General features: G+C 39.7%; 2 protein-coding genes across 11 annotated transcripts; both read left to right on the top strand.

Annotated features, from left to right (window-relative positions):
- On the top strand, positions 1-6,883 carry EXO5 (exonuclease 5). Of its 4 annotated transcripts, none has more exons than XM_047725195.1 (3): positions 1-241; positions 1,135-1,301; positions 5,351-6,882. In XM_047725195.1, the coding sequence occupies exon 3, from the start codon at positions 5,371-5,373 to the stop codon at positions 6,484-6,486; it is 1,116 nt and encodes a 371-aa protein (XP_047581151.1). In that variant the 5' UTR covers positions 1-241; positions 1,135-1,301; positions 5,351-5,370; the 3' UTR covers positions 6,487-6,882. The 4 variants fall into 4 exon arrangements, with proteins under 4 accessions (XP_047581151.1, XP_047581149.1, XP_047581152.1 ...); XM_047725193.1 differs by lacking the exon at positions 1-241 and adding an exon at positions 286-545; XM_047725194.1 differs by lacking the exon at positions 1-241 and adding an exon at positions 589-936.
- Positions 6,884-13,356: 6,473 nt separating this feature from the next.
- On the top strand, positions 13,357-25,735 carry LOC125097528 (zinc finger protein 684). 7 transcript variants are annotated; one of them, XM_047725190.1, is made up of 6 exons: positions 13,358-13,669; positions 14,566-14,614; positions 15,246-15,284; positions 19,563-19,689; positions 20,022-20,117; positions 24,164-25,733. In XM_047725190.1, exons 3-6 carry the CDS (start codon positions 15,270-15,272, stop codon positions 25,066-25,068), a joined length of 1,143 nt encoding a protein of 380 aa, XP_047581146.1. In that variant the 5' UTR covers positions 13,358-13,669; positions 14,566-14,614; positions 15,246-15,269; the 3' UTR covers positions 25,069-25,733. The 7 variants fall into 7 exon arrangements, with proteins under 7 accessions (XP_047581141.1, XP_047581146.1, XP_047581143.1 ...); XM_047725189.1 differs by lacking the exons at positions 13,358-13,669; positions 14,566-14,614 and adding exons at positions 13,701-13,992; positions 15,052-15,146; XM_047725185.1 differs by lacking the exon at positions 14,566-14,614 and having other exon boundaries at positions 13,357-13,665; positions 19,515-19,689.
- The last annotated feature ends 343 nt before the right edge of the window (positions 25,736-26,078 follow it).

Raw genomic sequence — 26,078 nt, 5'->3', positions numbered from 1 at the left:
TACTTAATATTTACCTTTATTTTCTATTTCAGAATATAGCTGTGTTAAAGGGTTACAAGACGGGCGCCAGCATCTTTGCAAAGGGAGCTCGTGGCTGTTCTCAACAGGGAACGCTGGCGCGAGAAGCAAAGGCGGTGCTGAACCCAGGAGACAAAGCCTAGACCGCAGCACTGAACGGACAGAGGCGGGTGCACGGGGGTACAGGGACGCGCGCACACGTCTCTCGGACCCTGGCTTGGAGGTAGCCGGTGGCCCCGCCGCAGTGAGGGCTTCCGGGTCAGGCGACAGCGCCGTTCCGTCCCGATTTAAGCCAGACGCACGGCCAGCGGCGCGCGGGGACCGTCCGCCCCGAAGCGGCCGCTCACCTTAGCCCCCTACTCTACCCCGCCAGGGGAGGGAGTCCGGGGCACCCGGGCACTCGCGACGACCAGGAGCCGCCGCTGAGGCCTCTGGGAGGGGGTGAGTCTCGGGCGGCCGCTGAGCATTCTGGGTGTATCTTCCTCCCGGGGGCTGTGCCTACACGGCTGCTCAAGCTCTGCGGGCAGGTAAGGGGCAGCGCCCGGGAGCAGTTCCGAGGCCGCGGAGGATCCGGGAAGAGTCCGGGGTTCGGAGGAGTAGCCAAGGATAGGACAAGGCCGAGGAATGGGGGTGGGGAGCTGAGGGGATGCGGTGGGGAGCGCAGGCGTCTGTCTCCGCTGTCGCCGCGGCCCCCGGCTGGGAGCGGCCCGGGCAGCGGCTTGTCGTGTTTGCCTTCGCGGGCCAGGCTTCTGGACCTTTCACGGAGGTCCACTGGAACCCCTTGCCAAGCCGGCGACCCCTTGCTGTCATTTCCGACTCCCCCAAGACATTGTAGGGAGTGCTCAGTAAACTTTAGGGCAGGCGTGGAATTCCTGGCCCGACAGTGGTTTGGGGCTCTTCGAAAGGTCCGGGCTGAAGGTAAGACTCTCGGAGCCCACAAGTCAGGATGTTGAGAGTGAAGGTCGTGGCAGCCCCTCAGGCAGCCAGGAACCCATCAGAGAAGAAAAGCCTTTCACCTGAGGTTGCGGAGCACCTGGGCTGAGGTTTGGGGCTGGAAGAGGGACCTGATTTTGGAGCTCCCGGGGGACTTTGGTTATTTTTGACTCTTGCTTGCAGGGAGCAAAGATTGGATTAAGTAACTACATCCGGGTTGCGGGGTAAACGAAGTCATGGATAATTTGATCCAGGAGCGAGGCAAGCGTTACCTCGCATCTGGGATGAGCAACAGCCTGTGTCGAGTGGATCAGAGAGGAGGAAACGCAGCACTGTGAGGGACTGGTCAGGTGAGAAAGGACCAAAAGTCTCCGTTCTACCACAGCATGCGCAGAGTTGCTGATCTGGATTCTTCAATGCAGACCTGGTTTTTCAGAGCTCTTTTCTCCTCCCCTGGCCGTGTCATTTTAGCATTCTGCACTTCCTGGTGAGGAGAAAGATCAGCCACCTCCCAGGATAGTAGAAGTTTCCTCTTTCCTAAAGTTTAATTTCATTTGTCAGAGGGAATAGATAGACTATCATCTCTTCCTTGGGAAGGGAAGGGAGCTCCACATTTGTTGAATGTTAGTATGTATATAATGTTTTATCATTATTTTGGGTAGCTGAGTAGGATCAGAAGGAGTGCTCCAAAGTGTCAGTAGCTTCAGGAAAAGGAAAAACTTGCCGAAGAATACTCATAAGGCAAGAGCATCTTACTAAATACTACTGACCTAGTCAGGATAGGATTTAGAATGTAGATCCATAGGACTCCAGACTCTTGCCATTGTTCTATTTCCTGAACATTTCGTTTCATTCACTTACCACCTAATAATTGTTACCATTCTTATGTATTACCTGTATTGTTATTTTCATATTTTAAATTTTATACTTTCATTTATTTAAAAACCAGATTTGTCCTAAGAAATACTCTCTATGAAATTATGATTTGATGGAAACTCTAATAGCTTTATATTCTGAGATAAGTCTAAAAATGTTGACCTTTGTGCCATGTAAAATCATCTCATGTCAGAAAGATACAGACTTGCATTAGGGACACAGTGTACTGCATCGCCTGGATTTTTTTCTGCGTAGGAAAGTCCAGGCAACACATCTGAGTCTAAATTGTCCATCACCAGTGTATTGTTTTCTTCTTTTAGAGGAATAATTCCACAGAGAATGCCCCCTTTTTGTGTTTTCTCTATGAAACATTTCGCTTAACCTGTTCAGGGCTACCCTATTCTCAGTATGTAAAATAAATACAAAGTCCATACCTTCCAGGAGCTTACTCTCTCTTTGGTAGTTAATACTCACACATGAATTAATCTAAAACAGTACTGTTCAATAGAGCTTTCTGTGGTCAGGGTAATGTTCTGTATCTTTGCCTTATGATGTAGTACCCATTAGCCACGTGTAGCTTTTGAGCACTTGAGATGTGCCTAATGCAACAGAAAAATGGGGTTTTAAATTTTATTTTATTTTAGGGACACCTGAGTGGCTCAGTCAGTTAAGTGGCTGCCTTTAGCTCAGGTCGAGTCCTACATGGGGCTCCCTGCTCAGTGGAGGGCCTGCTTCTCCCTCTGCTTGTGTTCGTTCTCTCTCTCTCTCTCTGTCAAGTAAATAAAGTCTTAAAAATAAATAAATACATAAACTTTATGTTATTTTACTTAATTTAAATAGCCACATATGGGGCACCTAGGTGGCTCAGTGGGTTAAAGTTCTGCCTTTGGCTCAGGTCATGATCTCAGGTCATGATCTCAGGATCGTGGGATTGAGCCCTGCATCGGGCTCTCTGCTCAGCAGGGAGCCTGCTTCCCTCCCTCCCCTCTGCCTGCCTCTCTGCCTACTTATGATCTCTGTCAAATAAGTAAATAAAATCTTTAAAAAAAAAAAATAGCCACATGTGGCTGATGGCTACATATTGGACAGCCCAGGTCTAAATATTTGAAAACAAAACAAAACAAACTTTCAAGGTCAGTTGATTTGGATTTAGTGCCCTCCCACTAGGGGGGAAAACACCCCAGGTGTACATGTTAATTGCCATTTAACTTCAGTTTCTTGACAGAGGGTGGATTCTCTCCCAACTTCCAGGGACTTCATAGTCCAACTAACATTACTCATTTTGAAACAGTCATCACCTAAGGCACATTTATAATTTAAGACACTTGTACAAATGTGTAGATTCTGTGTTTTATTACTATTAAAGTATCTTATAAAGCAATAACTGTATAGGATAGAAGCAGAAGTCTTCACATTGTATTACTTTTGTTCATTGCAAATAACTTTTCTTCCAGCTATATCTATGTTTCCTTTCATTAGGGACATTCAGACTATTTTAAAATGAGTTAGGTACAACCATAACTAATAATACCATTTTCAAGGTATCAGTTCTTAAGCTTTTAATATGGGAATTGGTGCATTCAATTTATTCATTGCTTATTAGATTAGCAAAGAGAAAACTTAGCTCATAGTTACCTCAATCAGTTTAAATTCTGTGTCAGATTATTTTACTGGCACCCGGAGTCAAATACCGGTGGACTGGTCACACCTTGATTTGTTTTGTCTTGTCTCTATGCTAAATTAGATATGTGAGGTTGGGAAGAAGGCTTAAGAAGACTATCTTTACAAGGTAATTTGCCTAGTTTCTTAGGATTAAAAATGTTCGCGAGACAAAGCAAATCAAACATAATGTGTGTTCTTTGTTTCCTGGTTTAAAGAAAAGCTATCCAAGACATTATAGGGCAGTTGGGGAAATTTGAGTATCGATGGTAGTATTAGGGAATTATTAATTTTGTTAGATGTGATAACAACATTGTAGTTAATGTAGGAGGATGTCCTTATCTAGAAATGTATGTGAAGCATTTATATCTATAAATGATATGTTGTGATATCTGCGATTTACTTTAAAATAGCCAAAGTAAAATAGCCAAAGAAAACACACACATGAAAGATGCAAATACAGCAACATGTCAACGGTTGTTTGTCTATGTGGTATGTGTATAGATGTTCCTTGTTCTGTTTCTCTGTATATGTGCAATTATTTGCAGCAAATTTTTAAAAAGAGTACCTGTCCTATAGTAGAGTAGTGAGGTCTTGGATGTAAAGCACTTGGTGGCTAGCACTCAGTAACTGTGCAATAAAACATTCACTGGTATAGCAGATATAGTGGTATTTTATAGTGCTTATTGACAGATTTTTTTAAAAGATTTTATTTATTTATTTGACAGACAGAGATCACAAGTAGGCAGAGAGGCAGGCAGAGAGAGAGAGAGAGGAGGAAGCAGGCTCCCCGCCAAGCAGGGAGCCCGATGTGGGGCTCAATTCCAGGACCCTGAGATCATAACCTGAGCCGAAAGCAGAGGCTTTAACCCACTGAGCCACCCAGGCGCCTGACAGATATTTTTAATCATCAGCTAATTTCTTGTGGAAGGAAAAAGTAAACCTAGTGGGAAACACCAATTTCTGTGACGTTAGGAGGGTAATTTACAAAGTCTGTAGGGTAAAGTAGAACCCAGCAAGAGATTTTCCTTTTTACCATTTCCTTGACATATCTCAAATATAAAAAGCCACTAATTTCCGCATGTTGCTGTGAACATCCTCTCTCCTTACTTCATGTCATTGTGTGTGAGCAGATCTATTTGTATTTATCTATACTTAATCTTTGAATTTTGCCATATTGTGTTCCTGAGAGCTACATTTAAAAAGAGCTGATTTTTCTCAAAGAACAGTTTCTAATTGAGTTTCCTAGTCAAGGACTTTGTATCAAAGGAATCATAGAAGTGGATATGGTTTTACCAACATTACCCCAACATTTACAAAGATCTATACTCACTTAAAATAATGAAATAATGTCCCAAATCAGTAGAATTTTGCAGCAGAAAAGGCAAACCTCAAATCTGCTCTTTTTTTTTTTTTTTTAAACGTTTTATTTATTTATTTGACAGAGAGATCACAGTAGGCAGAGAGGCAGGCAGAGAGAGGCGGGTGAGAAGCAGGCTCCCTGATGAGCAAAGAGCCTGATTCGGGGTTTGATCCCAGGACCTTGAGATCAGGACCTGAGCCTGAAGGTAGAGGCTTAGCCCACTGAGCCACCCAGGCGCCCCCTCAAATCTCCTCTTAAATGAAGAAATTGAGGCCAAGGCAACTCTGTTACATTACTAATTGATCATAAATAGATAGCCTTCTATTACTGAATACTATATCTGCAACTAATGATGTACTATATGTTGGCTAATTGAATTTAAATTTAAAAAAAAGATAAGCTTCTTTAAAGAATGTAAATAGCCACAATTCTTTTAACCTTATTAGAATTTGACAGTGCTTTGGAGAAATTATTTATTTGGATAATACATTTCTTTAACAGGATATGCAGGGCTTTGTGCCATGGCAGAGACTGGGGAAGAGGTGTCAGCGGAGGCCTCAGGGTTCTCAGACATGAGTGACTCAGAGTTTCTAGAGTATCTGGATCTGGAAGATACTCAAGAGTCAAGTGCTTCACTTAGCAAGCCTGGCCCTTCTTCTGAACTCCCTGGGAAGGATGGCAAGTTCGTAAGCTTACCAACATGGAAAAGAAGATTGGATGTCTCATCACCTATGGAGCAATTCCACCTTAAATATTTGTATGTCACTGACCTGTCTACTCAGGACTGGTGTGAACAGCAAATGGTATATGAGAAGGAGCTTCCTGGTTTCTTGGCTCCTGAGAAGGCAGCTGTTTTGGACACTGGTGCCAGCATCCACCTAGCTAGAGAACTGGAAGTTCATGATCTTGTGACTCTCCCCATCACTACTAAAGAAGATGCTTGGGCAGTTAAATTTCTGAATATATTATCAATGATTCCTGTCTTGCAGTCAGAGGGACGTGTCAGAGAGTTTCCAGTGTTTGGAGAAGTGGCAGGTGTGCTGCTCGTTGGAGTAATTGATGAGCTGCACTATACAGCCAAGGGGGAACTGGAACTGGCTGAACTGAAGACACGCAGGCGCCCTATGCTCCCTCTGGAAGCCCAGAAAAAAAAAGACTGTTTTCAAGTCAGCCTGTACAAATATATCTTTGATGCCATGGTTCAAGGGAAAGTGACCAGTGCTAGCCTAATCCACCATATAAAATTATGTCCAGACAAGCCACTGGGACCGTCAGTGCTGAAGCATGCCCAGCAGGGAGGCTTCTCTGTGAAGTCCCTGGGCGACCTCATGGAGTTAGTCTTCTTGTCTCTAACCCTGTCTGACCTCCCAGTTATTGATATCCTGAAGATTGAATATATCCACCAAGAGACTGCCACTGTGCTGGGTACAGAGATGGTGGCCTTTGAAGAGAACGAGGTGAAAAGCAAAGTGCAGCACTATATGGCCTACTGGATGGGCCACCGAGAGCCTCAAGGGGTTGATGTGGAGGAGGCTTGGAAATGCCGGACATGCAGCTATGCAGATATCTGTGAGTGGAGGAAGGGCGGTGGGATGCCCAGCTCCATTCTAGAGCCCCAGGCCAAAAAAGTGAAATGAACAGAAGGGTATACCTTCTTTGGGAACTTTAATCCTTCCTGCTCCTAATGTACTCAGCAGAATGAAAGAGGACCAGTCTTTGAGCTTGGCTTTCATGGAGTATGTTCTTACTTTGGTTCTTTCCATATTTCCTCAAAATTCTAACCACTCAAATCATTCAGGGGTGAGTGGGAGGAATCTGGGATTATATGCTCTCTGGAACTGTGCTGCGAATTGCCAAGAAGACACTTGCTCAGCGTGGCTGGAGCAAAAGGTATCTTTCAGCAATCATTGCTTTCTTAAGAAGATTCTAAAGTTTCTATTAAGTCTCTTCTCCCTTTTTTCTAGGTCAAGGTTTTCTACATTTTATATAATAAAATAAAATGAAATGCTGTCCAGGTCAGTTGAACTGACTTTTTTTTTTTTTTTTTAAATAATCTGAATCATTCAGAGATGACCACTATAAATAGTTGTGCGTGTGTAATTCAGGCCTTTAAGTGCATAACAAACATATCTCTGAAGCAGAATTAGTGGGATGAACACACCAAGAATTTAAAATACTCATGATAAATATGCTGAAAGAAATAAGGGACAATGAAGCAGGAGAGGAGATCATTAAAAAATGAAAGCATTAGATATAAAAAATAAAATATATGAAGTAACATGTAACATTCACACCTAACTATACCACTCCTAGGGGTAGGCCAAGAGAAGCTCTCACACATTTGAGGAAGAGTATACTTTCTAGTACTTTCACAATAGCAAAGCCTAAACCTAGAAAGTATCCAGGTGCCCATCATCAGAAGAGTGTGGACAATGTATAACAGTCAAAAGAAATGAGCCACAATGATGTGCAACATGGGTGACTCTTAGCACGATATTAAGTGAAAAGACAAGTCCCCACAGCTTACATACACTATGGTGCCCTTTTTATAAAGGGAGAACCAAAAATTTAAATACATTTTAAGGAAAATGTGAAAATAGTGGAGAGGAATCTCCATGTATTTAAGAGGGCAGTGGAGTCCTTAATTGCAAACATCACTAAAGAGGCCAGAGGAAAGAATGATATGGATATCATCTGGAAGGAAAAGCTTGTTTATGCAAACTCTGCTGGAGAATTTGCATAAGTAGATGGAAGCGGGAGAAGAGTCAGCAGGGGTGGGGTTTCCATATGAACCAGCAGAACGGTGAATATTGTAAATGTGACTCCATGTTCTACATGAACTGGTAAAACCTGGACATTTTTTGGAGTTATGGTAGATTACCTCTGGAGGTGTTCTGAGCTACACATAAAATTTTCTTATGGACAATGGGAATCTTACGATAATAACTCTTTTCGCATTTACTGAGTGAGTGTTATGTGCCAGGCATTGTGCTAAGCACTTTTATGATTAAATCTATATATCCATTATTATCCCTGATGAGGGAATTGAGGCTTAGGAGGCTTCTAAAACTTGTCTGAGATCCTACAATTTGACAATGGGAGACTCCAGGCCAGATATGTCTGATTGCAGTGCTTATTAAGCTCAACCATTATGCTATTACGTATTTCTTGCTGTTGTTAAGCCTCCTACACTGTATCTTATTCTAGGCCCTAGGAAGTTTGGAATCAAACTGGGGTCATAGTTAGTAAACTGGACTTTATGGGATAAACAGTATTAAGCTAACAGTCTTCAAGAAAACAGCTTGCTCAGAGTTCTGTTGGCATCATTTTAGTTATACTAGAAGTTTTAAAAAGAGGAAAAGGAAAAATCAGTTGGTTTCAGACAATGACATTGTCAGAATTCAATAGTTCTGTAATTCAGTAATACCATGAGCTCTCAAATCCTTACATTAACATCTTCTTGTCATTGTTTTATGGTTTCTCACAAGATAAGTTGAGACATCTGTAGGGATCACCCCAGGATCACTGATGCTGTTCTCTACAGCAAATGCATCCCTGGTTTGCAGCCTCCACTTGGTTAATAATGTCATCTCTACCTTGGAAATTCTGCTCAAAGTTATCTGAACTCTAAGTTATGGACCTCTTGGATATTTGTTCCATGAGCGGGTAAATGAAAAGAGACATAACAAAGCTGTTTCTTGATTATTTAAAAATTTGCTTCCTGGGCCAGAGAATAGGTTGAATATTTTAATTAGGACTAGTTCCAACTGTTTATAGTAGAAATTGCCAAAACAATTTTTGTTTTGTTTAACCAAACAAAACAGAAATTTATTTCTCTTATGACAAAAACCCTAAATACAGTTAGTCTAGGTCTGATGTTGTACTCCATGGTGTAAGGAACCTAAGTTCTTCTCTCTTGTTTCTCTAACTTCAACAGGTATCTTCCTACTTAATAGTAGGAATAAAATTTTAAAAATTACTTATTTTAGAGTGAGAGTGAGTGGGGGAGGGGCAGAGAGAGAGGTAGAGAAGAAGGCTCTCCATTGAGTAGGGAGCCAGGTATAGGGATTGATCCCAGGACCCTGGGATCATGACCTGAGCCGAAGGCAGACGATCAGCTGTTGGAGCCGTCCAGGTGCCCCAACTTTACTATTGTTTTAAATTGCACTATTCAATAAGCTAGGAAGCTGAGTATCTGTTACTTATTGGTAATTTGTATTTCCTCTAAGAATTGACTGCTTATATTCGTTGCCCATTTTTAATGAGGATTTTGATCTTCTAAAATAATTCTGAAAAGCCAGCATATTGTTTAATTTCCTCTATGGTGGATTTTTCTGAATAAATAATACGTGCTCGTTATAAAATACATTAAAATGAAAGGAAGAAAGTACTTCCACCGATATTTTTTCAACTATTACTTTATTTATCGCTTCTCTGGGTTATTGCTTCTCTAGTTTCTCTTTTTGGAAACTGTTACATGTATTTCTATTATATACACTTCCTGATTCCCCTAATTTTTCTCATTATTTTATTCTCTGTCATTTTCTTTCAATACTGAGATAATTTTTGTGCTTTTCTTCGACTGCTCAACTTAGAAAGATTTCTTTGCTTAGTATTCCAGTATTTTCTTCTGGAGTGCCTGTTACGTGTAAAATTTCCTTGACTTGCCTTCTACATCTGTTATCTTCTCTCTCATATTTCACTCTTTTTGTTTTCTATCTTTACAATCTAAGACTTCTTTGACCTGGTAATCTAGTTAACTGAGATCCAAGTATTTTCCCACTCTTCTCTTCTGCTATTCAAGTAGCCATTGAAGCATTTTGTCCAGTGATTTTATTTTTCATTCCCACCCCCAATTTTGCTGTTCTCTGATTTCCCCCTCTTTCCACACAGGGAATATGTATTAGTGTAGCAAGTGTGGTAAATGCTTCAGTGAGTATTGAGCTCATTAGAAAGGTCACACAGAAACCTTAAAGTCTGATTAACATGTTGGGGATTCAAACAGGGCATAGATCTTTGCTATAATGAGAGAATTCACACAGCAAAGAAACTAGAAATATGATACATATGGTAAATGCTTCAGTTGTAACATAATTCTTCATGTTCTGAGAAGAAAAAAATTTAAAGGTGAGGGATGCAGAAAAGATTCAGTGCTAACTCAAATTTTCATATTCATCAGAGAATCCATATGGTTAGAAACCTGTGACAAGGGGCGCCTGGGTGGCTCAGTGGGTTAAGCCGCTGCCTTCTGCTCAGGTCATGATCTCAGCGTCCTGGGATCGAGTCCCGCATCGGGCTCTCTGCTCAGCAGGGAGCCTGCTTCCCTCTCTCTCTCTGCCTGCCTCTCTGTCTACTTGTGATCTCTGTCAGATAAATAGATAGAATCTTTAAAAAAAAAAAAAAAGAAAGAAACCTGTGACAAGAGCTTCAGGTAGAATATAGGTTTTCAAGTCCTTCAGAGATTACATAGGGGAAAGGTCCTCTAAATGTGTGAAGAGAGGTAAAGGTTTTAGTGATAACTCGAAACTTCACATCCATCAGAGTGCAGGCAAGAGAGGAACCCAATAAGTATGTTGTGCATGGTAAGAGCTTCAGCCAAAATGCAAATCTTCATATACATCAGAATCCACACTGGAGAAAAACCTTACACATGTGGTAATTGTTGTTCTAAAAGGGGAATTCATATTGATACAGGCATACCTCAAGAAACAAACAAAAAAATCTGAAACAAATAACTTTACACCTAAAGGAACTAGAAAAAGAAGAATAAGCAAAACCCAAATTTAGAAGAATAAAGGACCTAAGGGCAGAAATAAATGAAATAGAGATTAAAAAATAGCAAAGATCACTGAAATGAAAAGCTGGTTCTTTGAAAAGATAAACATAATCGATAAACCTCTATGCAGACTCATCAAGAAAAAAAGAGAGAGAGCCAAAACAAAACCAGAAATGAAAAAGAAGTTGTAACTGACAGTACAGAAATACAAAGGATCATAAAGGATTTATCAAGAACAATTATTGCCAACAAATTGGAAAACCTAGGAGAAATGGATAAATTCCTAGGAACATACAACTTTCCAAAACTGATTCATGGAGAAATAGAAAATCTGAATAGACAAATACAAGTGATGAAATTGAATCACTATTTTTACCGCCCACCAAAAAACCCCCAAAATTCTAGGACCAGATAGCTTCATAGGTGAAATCTACCAAACATTTAAAGAGAAGTTAGTACTTCTCCTTTTCAGATTATTCCAAAAAATTAAAGAGGAAGGAACATTTCCAAACTCACGAGGCCCACAAGTTCATGAATACATGCTCAACATCACTAATCATCAGAGAAATGCAAATCAAAACCACAATGAGATCACCTCACACCTGTGGATTAGATATTATTAAAAAAATAAATAACAAGTGTTGGCAAGAATGCAGAGAAAATGGAACCTTTATACACCATTGGTGGGAACGTAAAGTGGTGCAGTCACAATGGAAAACAGTATGGAGATTCGTCAAAAATTAAGAATAGAACTACTATGTGATCCAGCAATACTACATCTAGGTACTTATCTGAAACAAAACCCAAAAAACAAAACATAAACACCAATTTGAAGAGACATATGCACCCCAAGATTCACTGCAGCATTGTTTACAATAGCCAAGATATGGAAGCAACCTAAGTGCCCAATAGGTGAATGGATAAAGAAAATGTAGTGTGTGCATGTGTACACACACACACACATTCTCACACACAAGAATATAGAATATTTGTCATTAAAAAGAATGAAATCTTGCCATTTGTGACAACATGAATGGACCTACAGTATTATGCTAAGTTAAATCAGTCAGAGAAAGACAAATACCATATGATTTCACTTAAATGTGGAATCTGAAAAACAAAACAAAGGAGCAATCAGAACAGAAACAGATTCATAGTTATGGGAAACAAACAACACACATTCCATGACATATTTATGGAGATAAAACTATAGACGTGCTTGGTCCTCTCCCCCAACTTCAGATGCCAATCACAAGTCCAGGTTGTCACCTGTGCTTTTAACCTACTGGCTATAGATTGGAGGTTCCAACAACTCTTCCTTGGGTTTGACCAATTTGCTAGGCAGCTTATAGAACTTGGAGAAACAACTTTATTTTCTAGGTTACCAGTTTATTAGAAAAGGATATATAGGGCACCTGGGTGGCTCAGTGGGTTAAGCCGCTGCCTTCAGTTCAGGTCATGATCCCAGTGTCCTGGGATCGAGTCCCACATCGGGCTCCTTGCTCAGCGGGGAGCCTGCTTCTCTCTCTGCCTCTCCCTGCCACTTTGCCTACTTGTGCACTCTCTCTCTCTCTGAAAAGAAAAAAAAAAAAAAAAAAAAAGGATATATAACTCAGGAACATCTAGATGGAAGAGATGGCATAAGGCAAAGTATGGGAAAGGGGTAAAGAGCTTCCATGCCCTTTCTGGGTCATCACTCTCCCTGTACCTCCATGTGTTCACCAACCCAGAAAGTCTCTGAATTCCATCCTTTGAGTTCTTATGGAGACTTCATTACATAGGCATGAATGATTAAATTAATGGTCACTGGCAATTGATTCAACCACCAGCCTCTCTCCCCTCCTCAGAAGTACAGGAGTTGGGACAGAAAGTTCCAACCCTCTAACCATATGGCTGGTTCTTCTGGTAGCCAGCTCCCATCCTTAGGTACAGTCCAAAAGCACTTCATTAATATAACAAAGAACACCATTATCATTTAGTAAATTCCAAGAGTTTTAGGAACTCTGCCAGAAATGGGGTTGAGGATTAAATATATATTTCTTATTATAGGTCACAATATCGCAAAAAAAAAAAATTGTGCTTTCATAGAACATACAATGAGACAGAGAAAGGAAAAGGAATCAAGGATGCTAAAATACAAAAAGTGTATTAGAATCAATGTAATACAGTATTCCTTTTCTCTCCTCAAACCTCCAATACATTTTCCCTATCTTCTTTTTCTACTCATCTTTAAAAAACCAAACTTCTTAAAAGTAGTCTATATTTGCTTTCTACACTTCCTCTCTTCCCATTCTTTCATCCCACTCTTATCAAATTCCTATTAAATTTAATCAAACTTCTACCACTACACCAAAATGGCATTTTTTCACAGCTTCCACAATGCTAAATCCAATGATCAATTCTTAGTTATCATCCTACTTCTCATTAGCATTTATACAGTGGATCATTCTCCACGTCTTGAAACATTTTCTTCTCTTGATTTTGCACATCCAAACTCTACTGCATTTAAGTCTGTCTCACTCATTATCTCTTAGTCTTTTTTCTTGGGTCCTCTTCATCTCCTTTGCTGGGACCTAAGCTGGCGCATTGCTAGAAGAAACTGAACTAAGGGTAGATTATTATCTTACACCGCTGATTTAGATTTTCCAGTTTTTAAAAATTCTGATGTCTTTATATTTTTTAACGAAAATGATATATACACCTCTTTTTTACAAACGGCCGCAGCTCTCAGGGACGCCACAGAGATACCAACCCAGGAATCTCCCCCAAAGAGGCAGAGGCTTCCGATGCCTTCCGGAAACGAGCTCCACAGGCCTTATGGGAAATGTAGTCCCCTATGAACAGCCTGCATCGCGGAGGGACCTGGGAACCTGGGCGTCAGTTACTTCCGCACACGCGCAGTGGGTCGCCAGCCGGTATTCCGTAATCTTCCAACCTGCGCCGAATGAAGTGAGAGCGCGGCATTCGCCCAGAGTCTCTAGGAGAGCTCTGTAACCTGATCTCTTAGAAGCAAAGCTGGGAGCGTGGCGGTGAAAGTCTGGCAGGTATGACTCTGTGGAGCCTGGGGACGTAACGGACGGGCAGGACCAGTTTATTGGCTTACCCTACAGAAGATAATACTTCACAACCCCTACGTGCGGTGATTTGGTTTTTGGGTGTGTGAGTCCTGTCCGATTCTGGAGTAGTTCAGAGAGAGCAAGAGAAGGGTCTGACTACCACTCAGTGGGTTCCCAGATTCCGGGTGGGGCTGGGGCAGGTTCGGTTTGCTTTGCTGCTCTTGTAGGAGATCACTGTGTAGGAGTTTGTGCATCAGCTGTACCTTTCCTGGTTACAAGAACACCATTGGCCCTACCAGAGCCTGCAAAAGGTAATATTAAACCATTCAAAGGGATCTAGGAAGAAAGCATTTCTAGAGAAACTGCTGTGTTCTCTTTTTAGTGTATTTTCACAACAATAATCTGAAGTAAGTATTCTCTCCATTTTGCATGGAATTAACTGAAGCTGAGAGAAGGGTTATGTTATTTGCTTTAGACTGACAGCTTAGAAAGTGGAAGAGCTGAGATTCAAACCCAGATGAGTTTTCACCAAATTTTCTTCCTTCTCTTTCTCCTCCTCCTCTTCCTCCTCTTCTTCTGAGTATAGTTGACACACGGTGTTACATTAGTTTCAGATGTACAGCTTAGTGATTTGACAAGTTTATGCATTATGCCGATTTCACCACAAGTGTGGTTACCATTTGTACCCCTTATATGACAGTTACAGTATCATTGACTGTATTCCTTATGCTGTGCTCCAAATTTTATTCTTTTTTTTTTGCAAGATAGCATCCTGTGAAAAAAAAAACAAAGAGTTGAATTTATTCTCGTTTTGAAATATTAAAGCAGTGACTGCTGAGTAAATCTCGATTTGTAGTCTTTTTTTTTTTCTTTTTTTTTTTAAGGATCTCTGTTGAAACTGCAGATCTTCCAGGGAAGGCTGTAAATAAAGCTGTGAGTCCCCTTTGCATATTTTAGCCTTTCTGTGGCCCCATCTTTGCTGGTTGGAATTTTAAAAAACCGATACTGGGCTCATAGGAGATGGTGAATTTCCAGAGAGATCGAGAGAGAGAGAGAGAGAGAGAGAGAGAGAGGCTAATTTAGACTTTAACTGAAGGGTGCTCCAGCTTAAAAAAAAAAAAAAATTCTTGGGTCCAACCTTCTCAAGAAAACCCAACCCAGTTTGAGTTCTCTTATCCCAGCTTCAGAGCAGAGATTCCAGAGAGTTTTAGAGACCAGGCTTTTAGTTAGTCTTTTAATTCATTTAAATTTTTTTGGGATAAATTTTGGGAGAAAAAAATGTCACTGATTCAAAGATTAACAGCTTGCTGTTAGATCAGCAGGACAGAAATGTACAACATACTTGTCTAACCTTCATATATTCATAATAGAACCACCAGTAGAGTTTGGTGCTTATAAAATATGGATTTTTTTGACATCTTCTAGAATCATTCTCCCACTGGGTGACATTTACTGAAGCTGGAATGTGAGTCCTTCTGTTCTGATAGTGCTTCTTTTCTTTTCTACATCGCTTCTTGGTTTTTTATACCTTCCTATTCTTTTTTCCCCATTTTTACATTCATAGATCTCTGTGTAAGAGCTGCAGAAAATGATCAACTTCCAGGTAAGCTACCCATTTATTCAGTCACTTAAATCTCTCAAAAATCTATATAAAAAGGAAATGTATAGACAGGGAAAATGTGGATTGACTAGATCAAGTCCAAAAAAAAAATTTAGAAAATTGGTAGGCTGATATCCAGGTCACAGGGTCTGCACATAGTTGGAATAAATTTGAGCTGCATATGTGTACCCAGTCCTTATAGCAATCATAGAAAATGGCTAGCCAGCCAGTTAAAGTATTAGTATTATCTGTGAGGATGAAGCAAAATAGTTCCTCAGATAAGTAAAGATATTCCTGATTCAATTCTCTGAAAAAAAAAAAAAAAATACTGTAATGGATTTTCATAGAGATAATGTTAGAAATAACATTCACAGCAACAACCCTATGATAAATATAACATCATATTTCCTATGACTTTCTTAGAGTGTTTCCCATAGTAAATAGAGAACATAGTGCCAGTAAGCAGCACTATATTGAACTCAATTTGTAAGTTCAGGTACGTAGCCTTTCTAATATTCTTCTGTAACCATAAGTAAACCTTGTACCCTTTTCCAGAGTCTCCTGGTACTCCTGAGCATTTTCTCTTCCATGTGAATTTTAGAATCAACTTGTCAGACTCTATAAAGAAGTATATAAGGTGTTTTAATTGTGATTGCAGTATACTTTTACACTGATTTGTATAGAATTCCTAACTTCAATAATGTATTCTGTGTTCAGTTTTTCTTATTGAACACAGAATACATTATTCTTCTTTACATTTTTTAAAAGATTTTATTTATTTATTTGACAGGCAGAGATCACAAGTAGGCAGAGAGGCAGGCAGAGAGAGAGAGAGGAGGAAGCAAGCCCCTGCGGAGCAGAGAGCCGGATACGGGGCTCGATCCCAGGACCCTGAGATCATGACCTGAGCCGAAGGCAGAGGCTTAACCCACTGAGCCATCCAGGCTCCCCCCCTTCTTTACATTTTTATAGGTTTATTATTATAATTCTTATACATTTCTTGTAATGTTTATTCTTACATATGGTTTAGGTTGCTCTTGAGAATGGGATGGATCTTTTTTCATTATATTTTCTAATTGGCTATTTTGGTGTTTGGGAAATATGCATTTATCTATTTGACTTTATGTCAACTTACAGGACTCTTATTAAGTACAAGAATTTTTTAGGTGGTTTTTAGATTTTCTAGGTAGACAGTCATATACTCTTCAAAGGAGTTTTATGCCTTACTGGTCAATATGTATATCTTCAATTTTTTTTTCTTGTCTTATTGCAATGGACAGGATTGCTAGGAACTATAATTTTCAATGTAATTAATAGCCAGTATCTTTTTTGTTCCAATTTTAATGGAATGGTTCCAGTGTTTCATTGTTTCCTCTTGTATTTTAGTAGATAGTGGGGGCTTTTTTGGTTGTTTTTAATCAAGTTAAAGACTTTTAGCTTGTTAAAATTGTTTTCACAAGTTGGAAACTTTTTCCCTTATGTGTTTTTAAATACCCTGTTGATAAAATAATATATTTTGTCATCTTTAGTACCGCAATTTAGAGAATTTCTAATACACCTTTTAATACCAAGCTGTCTATGCATTTGTAGGACAAACCCTAGCTAGTCTCCTAACTTTTTAAAGGGCCAGATAGTAAATATTTTAGTCTTGGAAACCATACAGACTCTGTGCAACTACTCAACTCTGCAGCTGAAGTAAATGAATGGGTGTAAATGTTCCAATAACATTGTATTTACAAAACAGCAGGCCAATGTATGGGTTGTAGTTTGCTGACCCCTGTTCTATATGGTCTTAACTATCTCTTTGTAATATGTATGTAGCTACATGCTTTTTAAATTTCAGCTTAAGTTAGTTAACCATGATTTTGGCCTTATGGTTGAGAGGATATATTTTATCATGTAAAAGAGTCCTTATTTTCTATTTAATTATGGTCATGTGAGTCTGACATGTTAACCTTCTAACCTATATTTTTACTTTGTTGTGTCTAATATATTGTAAGATCTCTGAGACCAGTAATACCTTTAGTCTTTAGTCTTTTTTGTATCACGACTACAGTGTCTGGTAGGTCCTTATTAAACATTTTATGAGTGAGTGAATGAAGGACATCTTAGCAGTATTTTAAATAATTTTATTGAGACATAATTCAGGTATTACAGATTGACCCATTTAAAATATATACAACTCAGTGGTCTTCAGTCTTTTCACTGAAACCGTCTCCATTATCTAACTTTAGAATATTTTCATTACCTCAAAAGAAACCCCATATTAGCAGTCATTCCCCATTCCTCTCATCTCCCAGCCCTAATTTGTTTTCTGTTTCTATGGATTTGCCTTTTCTGAACATTTAATGTAGCTAAGACAATACAGTATGTGATTTTCTTTGACTAGCTTCTTTCATCTTTTTCAAGGGTCATCAATGTTACATGTATGCCAAAAATTATTGCATTATATGGATATAACTCATTTTGTTTATCCATCTATTCATCAGCTAATAGATACTTATATTGTTTTCGCTCTTGGATGAATACTTCTGTGAAGATTTGTGTATAGGTTTTTATGTGGGCATATATTTTCGGTTTTCTTGGGTATATACATAGGAGGAATTGCTGGGTCATATGGTACATTTCAAGGAACTGTAAAACTGTTTTCCATAGTTGTTGCATCATTTTACAACCCTAGTAGCAATATATGAGAGTTCCAGTTTTTCCACATCCTTGTCACTTCTTGTCATTGTCTATCTTTGATTTTAACCATCCTAGTGGGTGCGAAGGGATATCTCATTTAGTTCTTATTTGTACTTACTAATGCTGTTGATCATCTTTTCATGGCTTATGGACCATGTGTGTCTTTGGAGAAAGCCTCTCCAAATCCTTTGTCCATTTTTAAGTTGGGTTGTCTTTTTTTTTTTTTTTTTTTTTTTTATTTGACAGAGAGAAATCACAAGTAAGCAGAGAGGCAGGCAGAGAGAGAGGAGGAAGCAGGCTCCCCACTGAGCAGAAAGCCCGATGTGGGGCTCGAACCCAGGACCTGGGATCATGACCTGAGTCGAAGGCAGCGGCCTAACCCACTGAGCCACCCAGGCGCCCCAGGGTTGTCTTTTTATTGTTGTGTTTTAAGAGTTCTTTTTATATTCTAGATACAAGTTTCTTATCAAGATATATGATTTGCACATATTTTATCCCATTCTGTGGGTTGTCTTTCATTTTCTTTTTTTTTTTTTTAAAGATTTTATTTATTTATTTGACAGAGAGAGACATAGCGAGAGAGGGAACGCAAGCAGGGGGAGTGGGAGAGGGAGAAGCAAGCTTCCTGCCAAGCAGGGAGCCCAAAGCGGGACTTGATCCCAGGACCCCAGGACCATGACCTGAACTGAAGGCAGACACTTAATGACTGAACCACCCAGGCACCCCATCTTTCATTTTCAAAGGAGTTTGACAAGAAGTACAACCCCACCTGGCACTGCATCGTGGGGAGGAACTTCGGTAGTTATGTGACACATGAAACCAAACACTTCATCTACTTCTACCTGGGCCAGGTGGCCATTCTTCTGTTCAAATCTGGTTAAACGCATGGACTGAGTCACACACCCAGTGATCCATCCAAAACCAAGGACTGCAGCCTAAATTCCAAATACCAGAGACTGAAATCTTCAGCCTTGCCTAGGGGAACACCTCAATCTTTGAACCTTTATTGTGTTGTGTTGTGCAGGGTATTCTCTGTACAAATTTGTTGTGGTTATAAAACAATTAGCAAAACAAAAAAAAATGTGTCCTTTGAAGCACAGAATTTAAATTTTGATGATTTCCATTTTATCTATTTTTTTCCTGTGGTCACTTCTACTTCCTGTCATATCTAAGAAACCACTGCCTAATCCAAGGTCAGAAAGATTTACTTCTATGTATTCTAAGAATTTTATAGTTTTAGCTCTTGCATTTAGGTCTCTGATCCATTTTTAGTTCATTTTTCCATATGATATAAGGTGTTTGTGTGTGTGTGAAGGGAGTCCAGCTCATTTTTTTGCATGTGGATGTTTAGCTGTCACACCACCATTTGTTAAAAAGACTATTCTTTACCCAATTGAACTGTCCTGACACTAGTGAATATTTTTAATGTGATTTTTGTTTCTATCACAAAATATAATTCTGAGTCAAGCATACCATAGTTATATTTTCTGAAAACTCAACAATGAATATGATACGATCATAAAGAGGCTGCCATGATTCTCTTGCAAGTCCCCAAATGATGCACACTTTAGTTTGAAGATGAATGTGCTGTTACAGGGATCAGTGACATTCCAGGATGTGGCTGTGGACTTCACCCCAGAGGAGTGGCAGCTGCTTGACTGTGATCAGAGAACCTTGTATTGGGATGTGATGTTGGAGAACTTTAGAAACCTCATCTCAGTGGGTAAGGACAGGGGGTGGTGACTCCTCAGTGGAACTAAGAATATACTCCTAGTGCCCTTCCTCTAGGACTTGTGGAAGCTGTGGACGTTCTGAAGCATTCCTAAGTTTGTCCCTGAACGTTAGCGGTCACAGATTCTTCATCCCCTTTGAGATGACGCATAAACAGAGTGTTTATGCTTCTGGCTCCCAGGTGGAGGAGAAGGGTCTTTTCTGTTCTAAAGCCTGTCTGTCATCCTTTCCAGGCCCTGAGACTCAAGGAGGCAGCCTGAATTGTGAGGTAGTGATTTGTCTCTAGCACTTTGTCTCCAGTTCTGTGTTGTTTCCCATGAACAGGGGGCCCCGGTACCAAAACAAAAGGCATCTTCAAGGCAGAGCAAGGACAAGAGCCATGGCTGGGGGAGGGAGAGAACCCACGCTGGCGCTGTCCAGGTGAGTGAAAGAAAACCGGGCAGATGGGAGTCTTTGCAATTGAGATTCCAGTTGGTCAGTGAGGGACAGGTAGCTTGGAAGCAGCTCTTTGAGGAAGGCCTTCTTAAAAGCCACACAGCTTTGGGTCCCCTTGATATAACATCGTCAGATCCCCAGATGACACCTTGACTCCCTGTGCTCACAGAGCTGCTCTTTCTCATTGCTCAGCTTTTGTCTGGAGGGAGGTCCCTCTCCTCTCTGCCCTGGCCCCCTGCACTGCCTGTTCCATGGAGGCCCTTGCTTTGTGCTCTTAATTCCTAAAATCTTCATTCTTTTATCGTCAACATGGGCACACATCTTTTCCATATATCTAGTTCTTACAAGGTAGTCAGATCATGTGGATTTAAAGTGTTACTCTACCAGTCACTGTCTAACCTAATTATTTTGTAGCACAACTTTATTTATAAAACAGATATAATATTAATCCTCACTTCAAGTTTCTTTTAAAGATCATATGAGTTAATCCACATAAAATCTTTCAAATAGTTGACATAGAGTATGTGTTCAGTATATGTTGGTTGTTTTTATTTCAAAACTTTTAGTAACATTATGCTCTTTCTAATTATTTCCCCTTTTCAAAAAAACCTCTTCCTTTTCTTGTAGCATATACCCACCTGTGCATCCCACCTTGCTCATCTGCAGTCTCACTGCTAACCGGCAGTATTAACCTTGTAGTGCAGTTCTCTGCTTCACCTGGTAATACTGATATCGTTTGGAAATTCCCCAGCTTCCTTTGAGTTGGTTCCTCACTAATCTGTCCTCACCCTCACTACTGCTTCTCCACCATTGCTACTTGCCTTCTTGTCCACCTTCAGAACTTCTCTCATGGCAACTCCTTCAGAAACCGCATCCCTCTGAAGAACTAATGTGATTTTCTTTGTCCTATCTGTGGCATCTGTGTGTCTCCCAACTCCCCATTCCCATTTTCCCAACTCCCCACTTTCCCAACTCCTTGTTCCCATTTTCCCAACTCCCCATTCCCATTTTCCCAACTCCCCATTCCCATTTTCCCAACTCCCCGTTCTCCAGCTCCCCGTTTTCCCCACTGGGCCTCCATCTCTGTTTTCTCATAGTAACCACTATGTCGTATTCTTTAGCCTTCACCTTTCTGTTTACATTGTAATAAAGGATAATGGCTGGCCTGCTGCTTGGCCATCTCCACATCACTGTAGTAAGCAACTTAGCTTTTTTCTCTCAAGAGTGTCTCCTTAAATACTATTATGACTTATTACCTGTGATTTCAATTATTAGTTCATTTAAGGCTGATTTAAAATAAAATTTTCTTTTTCCACAGAGCCCATAAAAGACTTTAAATGATTGAGACACAAATTAAGTGTGTTTTTAGATCCCCTAGGACCTCAAATTTGAATGACATAGCAAATAACCTAATGAACCAAGTGAATTTGAACTCCCAATACTGTGTCTAGGCTGTTCATGATTCTATATTGCCAATTTCATCCTATTTTCTGGTTTATCTTAGATGTTCCTGCAAGATGTATCCAAATCATTACATTTTCCTTGTCACTCTCCTGACAGATAAACACAGATTATTTCTTCATAACTTGTACTGTGATATTTATAAGGCTTTTAAGGCCCTCTTTAATGTGATCCCATTTTATTTGCCCAGAATGGTCCATCTTTTCCCTATGCCGTGACAGTTGGGCTCTTTAGTGAACTCTGTACATGATTATCTTCTGTGCCTCAGTTCTTTGGAAGCTGATGTGCTCTGCCTAACTAAGCCCAGCATGCCAGTAAGTCTGAATTCATTTCTTCTCCTCTTTCATGGTAACTCCAGCCTAGTTGATCTCTACCTTCTTGGAACCTCCATCCTAGCTATCCTATGACTCTACCGTGAAAACTTGACATATATTCTCTTAGTTTTGTTTTTTTTTTTAACCTTATGGCTTATAAAGCATATTTTCTTATGATAATGCCCTGAAGAAAAAGTCCTATACCATTTTTTTGTTTTTACACCATTGCTGAGCACACAATGGATATTTAATGAACATTTTGTTAATTCACTGTTGTAAAGTCAGGCATTGTGGGTGGTGTTTCTTATTCTTTCAGTGAGCCTTTTTTATGTTTCCTGAGAAAGATTCAAAGAAAGCAAAAAACAAAAAAAACAACCCATTGCCATTTTTTTGGGTGTGTAAAAGGCAAAACAACCATATAAAACATTTTAAAGTTTTAGGAGTGTGGAATATTTGTTCAGTGCACAGTAACATTGCTGTTCTAGTTAATTGTCAGAATGAATGGTTTTGGGGAGCAGTGGTGACTATCTTGGAAATACAGAGAAAATGGAGCTTAAAGTTAAAAGTATACGAAGATTAGAGGAGTCTTTTTTTGAGATCATGGAACAATGGTTCTTCCCTAAAGAATATCTAAGGACTAGATAAGATGAGGGGGGATGAGGAAGGGGATCTTAAGGTGGGGAAGGGACATGAGCAAAATATTGTAGTTATTTAGAGTCTAGAATTCTTAGAACAGAAGGTATTTGTTCAGGATGAGAAGAATGCATGCTTAGATACCATGAGTGAATTCATTATAATGTATAGTTTTGTTCACCAGGCTGAGTGCCTTGAATTTTTCAGTTGGTTACTGCTAGCTGAGGTAACACAGAATACTTCTTTCCATTAGTTGAAGTAGAAAGGAAAAAAGACAGAAACTCCAATCCCTATAAAGAGATGTGTACTAATGGCTATAGCCCTGTACTTGGGGTAGCTCCACAGAGAAGAATGAGGCATGAAGGAAGAATTTGGGGTGTGGTACTAACATTCCACAAGGAGGGAAACTTAGGAGTGGGAATATAACCCCTTCTCCCGAGCTTTCTTTCTTTCTTTTTTTTTAATTAAAGCAATCTCTGCACCCAGTATGGGGCTCGAACTCACAACCTTGAGATCAAGAGCCTCATGCTCTTCTGAGTCAGCAGGTTGCCCCCCTTTTAATGTAGAAATGGATTGGAGATTTTTTTTTTTAAAGATTTTATTTGTTTATTTGACAGAGAGAGATCACAAGTAGACAGAGAGGCAGGCAGAGAGAGAGAGAGAGAGAGAGGGAAGCAGGCTCCCTGCCGAGCAGAGAGCCCGATGCGGGACTCGATCCCAGGACCCTGAGATCATGACCTGAGCCGAAGGCAGCAGCCTAACCCACTGAGCCACCCAGGCGCCCCGGATTGGAGATTTTAGAGTTTTGAGGATAGGAATGAAGAAAATGTGACTTCAGGATTTTAAAAAAGTGACTTCCCAGCTTTCTGGGGATTAAATTTTTAGGTAGATTGAAAGAAAATGTAAAAACAGTACTTGTCAAATACAAATATAACAAATGGTCATATATAGGGCTTTGCCCTAAAAAAAAAGAGATGCAGCCAGAATAAAAGCAGTAGCAAAGAGGCAGAATCTGTGGCTGGGCTTATAAGAACATGGGAGAATATATCCCAGCTGTGGTAGCTGCAGGCCCATCTCACCTGTGATATGGATGAAGTTAGAGGACTGGACACATAAGAATGTTCCTGGAGGCAACCGCCATTGTGCCAGGTGATTAAGAGGAAAAAGAGATGTGAATGAGGGAAATGGGGAGCCCTTCCACCAGGGTAACTTAGGACTGGAGTAGTGGGGACTCTAGACCTGCCATCTCCAGATCTAGTTTTTCCTCTGATATCTTCCCTTAGCTCCCTAGTCTCTTGTTCCTTGGGTCACCTCATCCACTGATCATATCTCCTCAGTGGGCTCTCTTCATGTGAGGTAACCATGCCTTGATGTCTGTACCCTGTTCAATGTAATTTGTGCCTCTTTCATGGTCTTTTCATAGGTCCCAAGTTAAGCCATCTGTTCTCTTTAATGTCATTCATCTGCTCCCATTTCCTCTTCAGCAGCTTTATTCTTAAAGTTCAGGAGCAAAGCAAATAGAGGATTTGTTTCAGAATTAGATACTGGATTTGAAATAATGTTTCTTTCTATAACTGGTATGGAAAAAATTAACTAGACATGTTTTATTGTACTCCTTTTTAGAAGCTGATTGCCTACTTGTTGATGAATCAGAGAAGCACCAGGAAAGCAAAGACAATTTTTTGAATTCAGTTTTGTTCACATTCAATAAAATTCTGACTATGGACAGACTCCATGGTTATAACATGAGCACAAGTCTAAATCCTACAAGAAAAAAATCATATAAATGTAAATTATATGGGAAGAGTTTGCAACCTACTTTAGACTTACTTAGTTACGATAGATGTTATACTGGAAAAAACTCATATGAATGCACTGAATGTGGGAAAGCCTTCAAAAAGAAATTTCATTTCATTAGACATGAAAAAAATCATACAAGAAAAAAACCTTTTGAATGCAGTGACTGTGGGAAAGCCTATAGCAGGAAGGCGCACCTTGCAACTCATCAGAAAATCCATAATGGAGAGAGACCCTTTGTGTGCAATGATTGTGGGAAAGCATTTATGCATAAAGCACAACTGGTGGTCCATCAGAGACTCCACACAGGAGAGAAACCTTACGAATGCCATCAGTGTGGGAAGTCGTTCACTTGGAACTCCTCCTTTACCCAGCATGTGAAATCCCATACACTTGAGAACTCATTTGAATGTAAGGAATGTGGGAAAACCTTCAGGTATAGCTCATCCCTTTATAAACATTCTCGATTTCATACAGGAGAGAAACCCTACCAATGTATTGTATGTGGGAAAGCCTTTGGTAACACATCTGTGCTTGTTACACATCAAAGAATTCATACAGGAGAGAAACCATATGGGTGCATCGAATGTGACAAAGCCTTCATCAAGAAGTCACATCTGCTTAGACATCAGATAACTCATACAGGAGAGAAGCCCTATGAATGTAACAGATGTGGGAAAGCCTTTTCCCAGAAGTCAAATCTTATCGTACATCAGAAAATTCATACATAATATTCATGTTGAATATGACAAAGCCTTAAATATTAGATAAATCTTATTAAAACAGAATTCATGGGGAGAAATCCACCAATTTGAATGGATTTGGAAGAGTAGAGTCCCACAAAAAAGAATCAGTGCCACCATGTTTTGGAAGTGATAATAAAATTTTTACAGAAAAAGGTCACAGAAAACATTTATAAATAACAACGCTTAGAAAGTAAGCATAAATTAGTCAAGGAATCAGTGAAAATTATACTTATTTCTGATTTTTATTTTTATAATATTATAGAATTACACAAGTGTGAGTATAAAATGTTTATTACATTAAATTATATCAAGAGTGAGGTACCTATCATTTTTTCTTCCAGTCCTAACATGCAAGTGAAAAAAATGTGGTTTAATATGAAATACGCATTTCAGTAATACTTTTATCCATTTGCTGGCACTTTTAATGGGCAAGGCAGTGTTATTGATCTGTCTCCTTTTTAGTTATAAAACTTGTTACAGAGATGTTTTCCTATGTATGTAAACAGCAAAACAACCAATTTAAGACACGATTTGTAAGGGAAAAGCAGTTGTATTCTGTATTACAATAAGTATTCAGTTGGGGAGAATGAGTATTTAAATAAGTTTGTAAATAAAACATTTGCACTTCAAATATTCCTGTTCTTTTTCATTGGTGCATCTACATAAGGTGTGACTGTGTCCACAGGGGCACCATCTCTATTGGATTTTAATAAGTAGGGTGTCCTGATACTTTGCAGCTTTTGGGGAGTGAGTTTTTGGGTCTATATTTGTTTTCTTGTAAGAAATTGATATAGATTTAGCTCTTAGGGGTGCCTGGAATTGTGCCTGTGACAGCATAGGGAGCATTAGTCAAGTTGAAAAGAGCAAGTTTCTCTGCTTAGGGACTTCACTCTGGAATGTGACATTATGTAAGTTACACATATTCCCTTAAAAGGGTGAGTTTTTATTGCTAGAGTTTTTATTGCTGTCCACAGTGTTCCTTGACAATGTCAAAA

This window comes from Lutra lutra, chromosome 4, assembly GCF_902655055.1.
Source record: "Lutra lutra chromosome 4, mLutLut1.2, whole genome shotgun sequence".
Lineage (NCBI taxonomy): Eukaryota > Metazoa > Chordata > Mammalia > Carnivora > Mustelidae > Lutra > Lutra lutra.
This window is presented reverse-complemented; position numbering and strand designations above follow the sequence as displayed.

Excerpts from the sequence above, each read along its gene's own strand:
- EXO5 (XM_047725196.1), top strand. The coding sequence starts at position 5,371 with ATGGCAGAGACTGGGGAAGAGGTGTCAGCGGAGGCCTCAGGGTTCTCA.
- LOC125097528 (XM_047725185.1), top strand. Across the intron at positions 19,690-20,021 it reads TAGAAACCTCATCTCAGTGG|GGGGCCCCGGTACCAAAACA; the intron begins GTAAGGACAGGG and ends TCCCATGAACAG. Across the intron at positions 20,118-24,163 it reads CCCACGCTGGCGCTGTCCAG|AAGCTGATTGCCTACTTGTT; the intron begins GTGAGTGAAAGA and ends ACTCCTTTTTAG.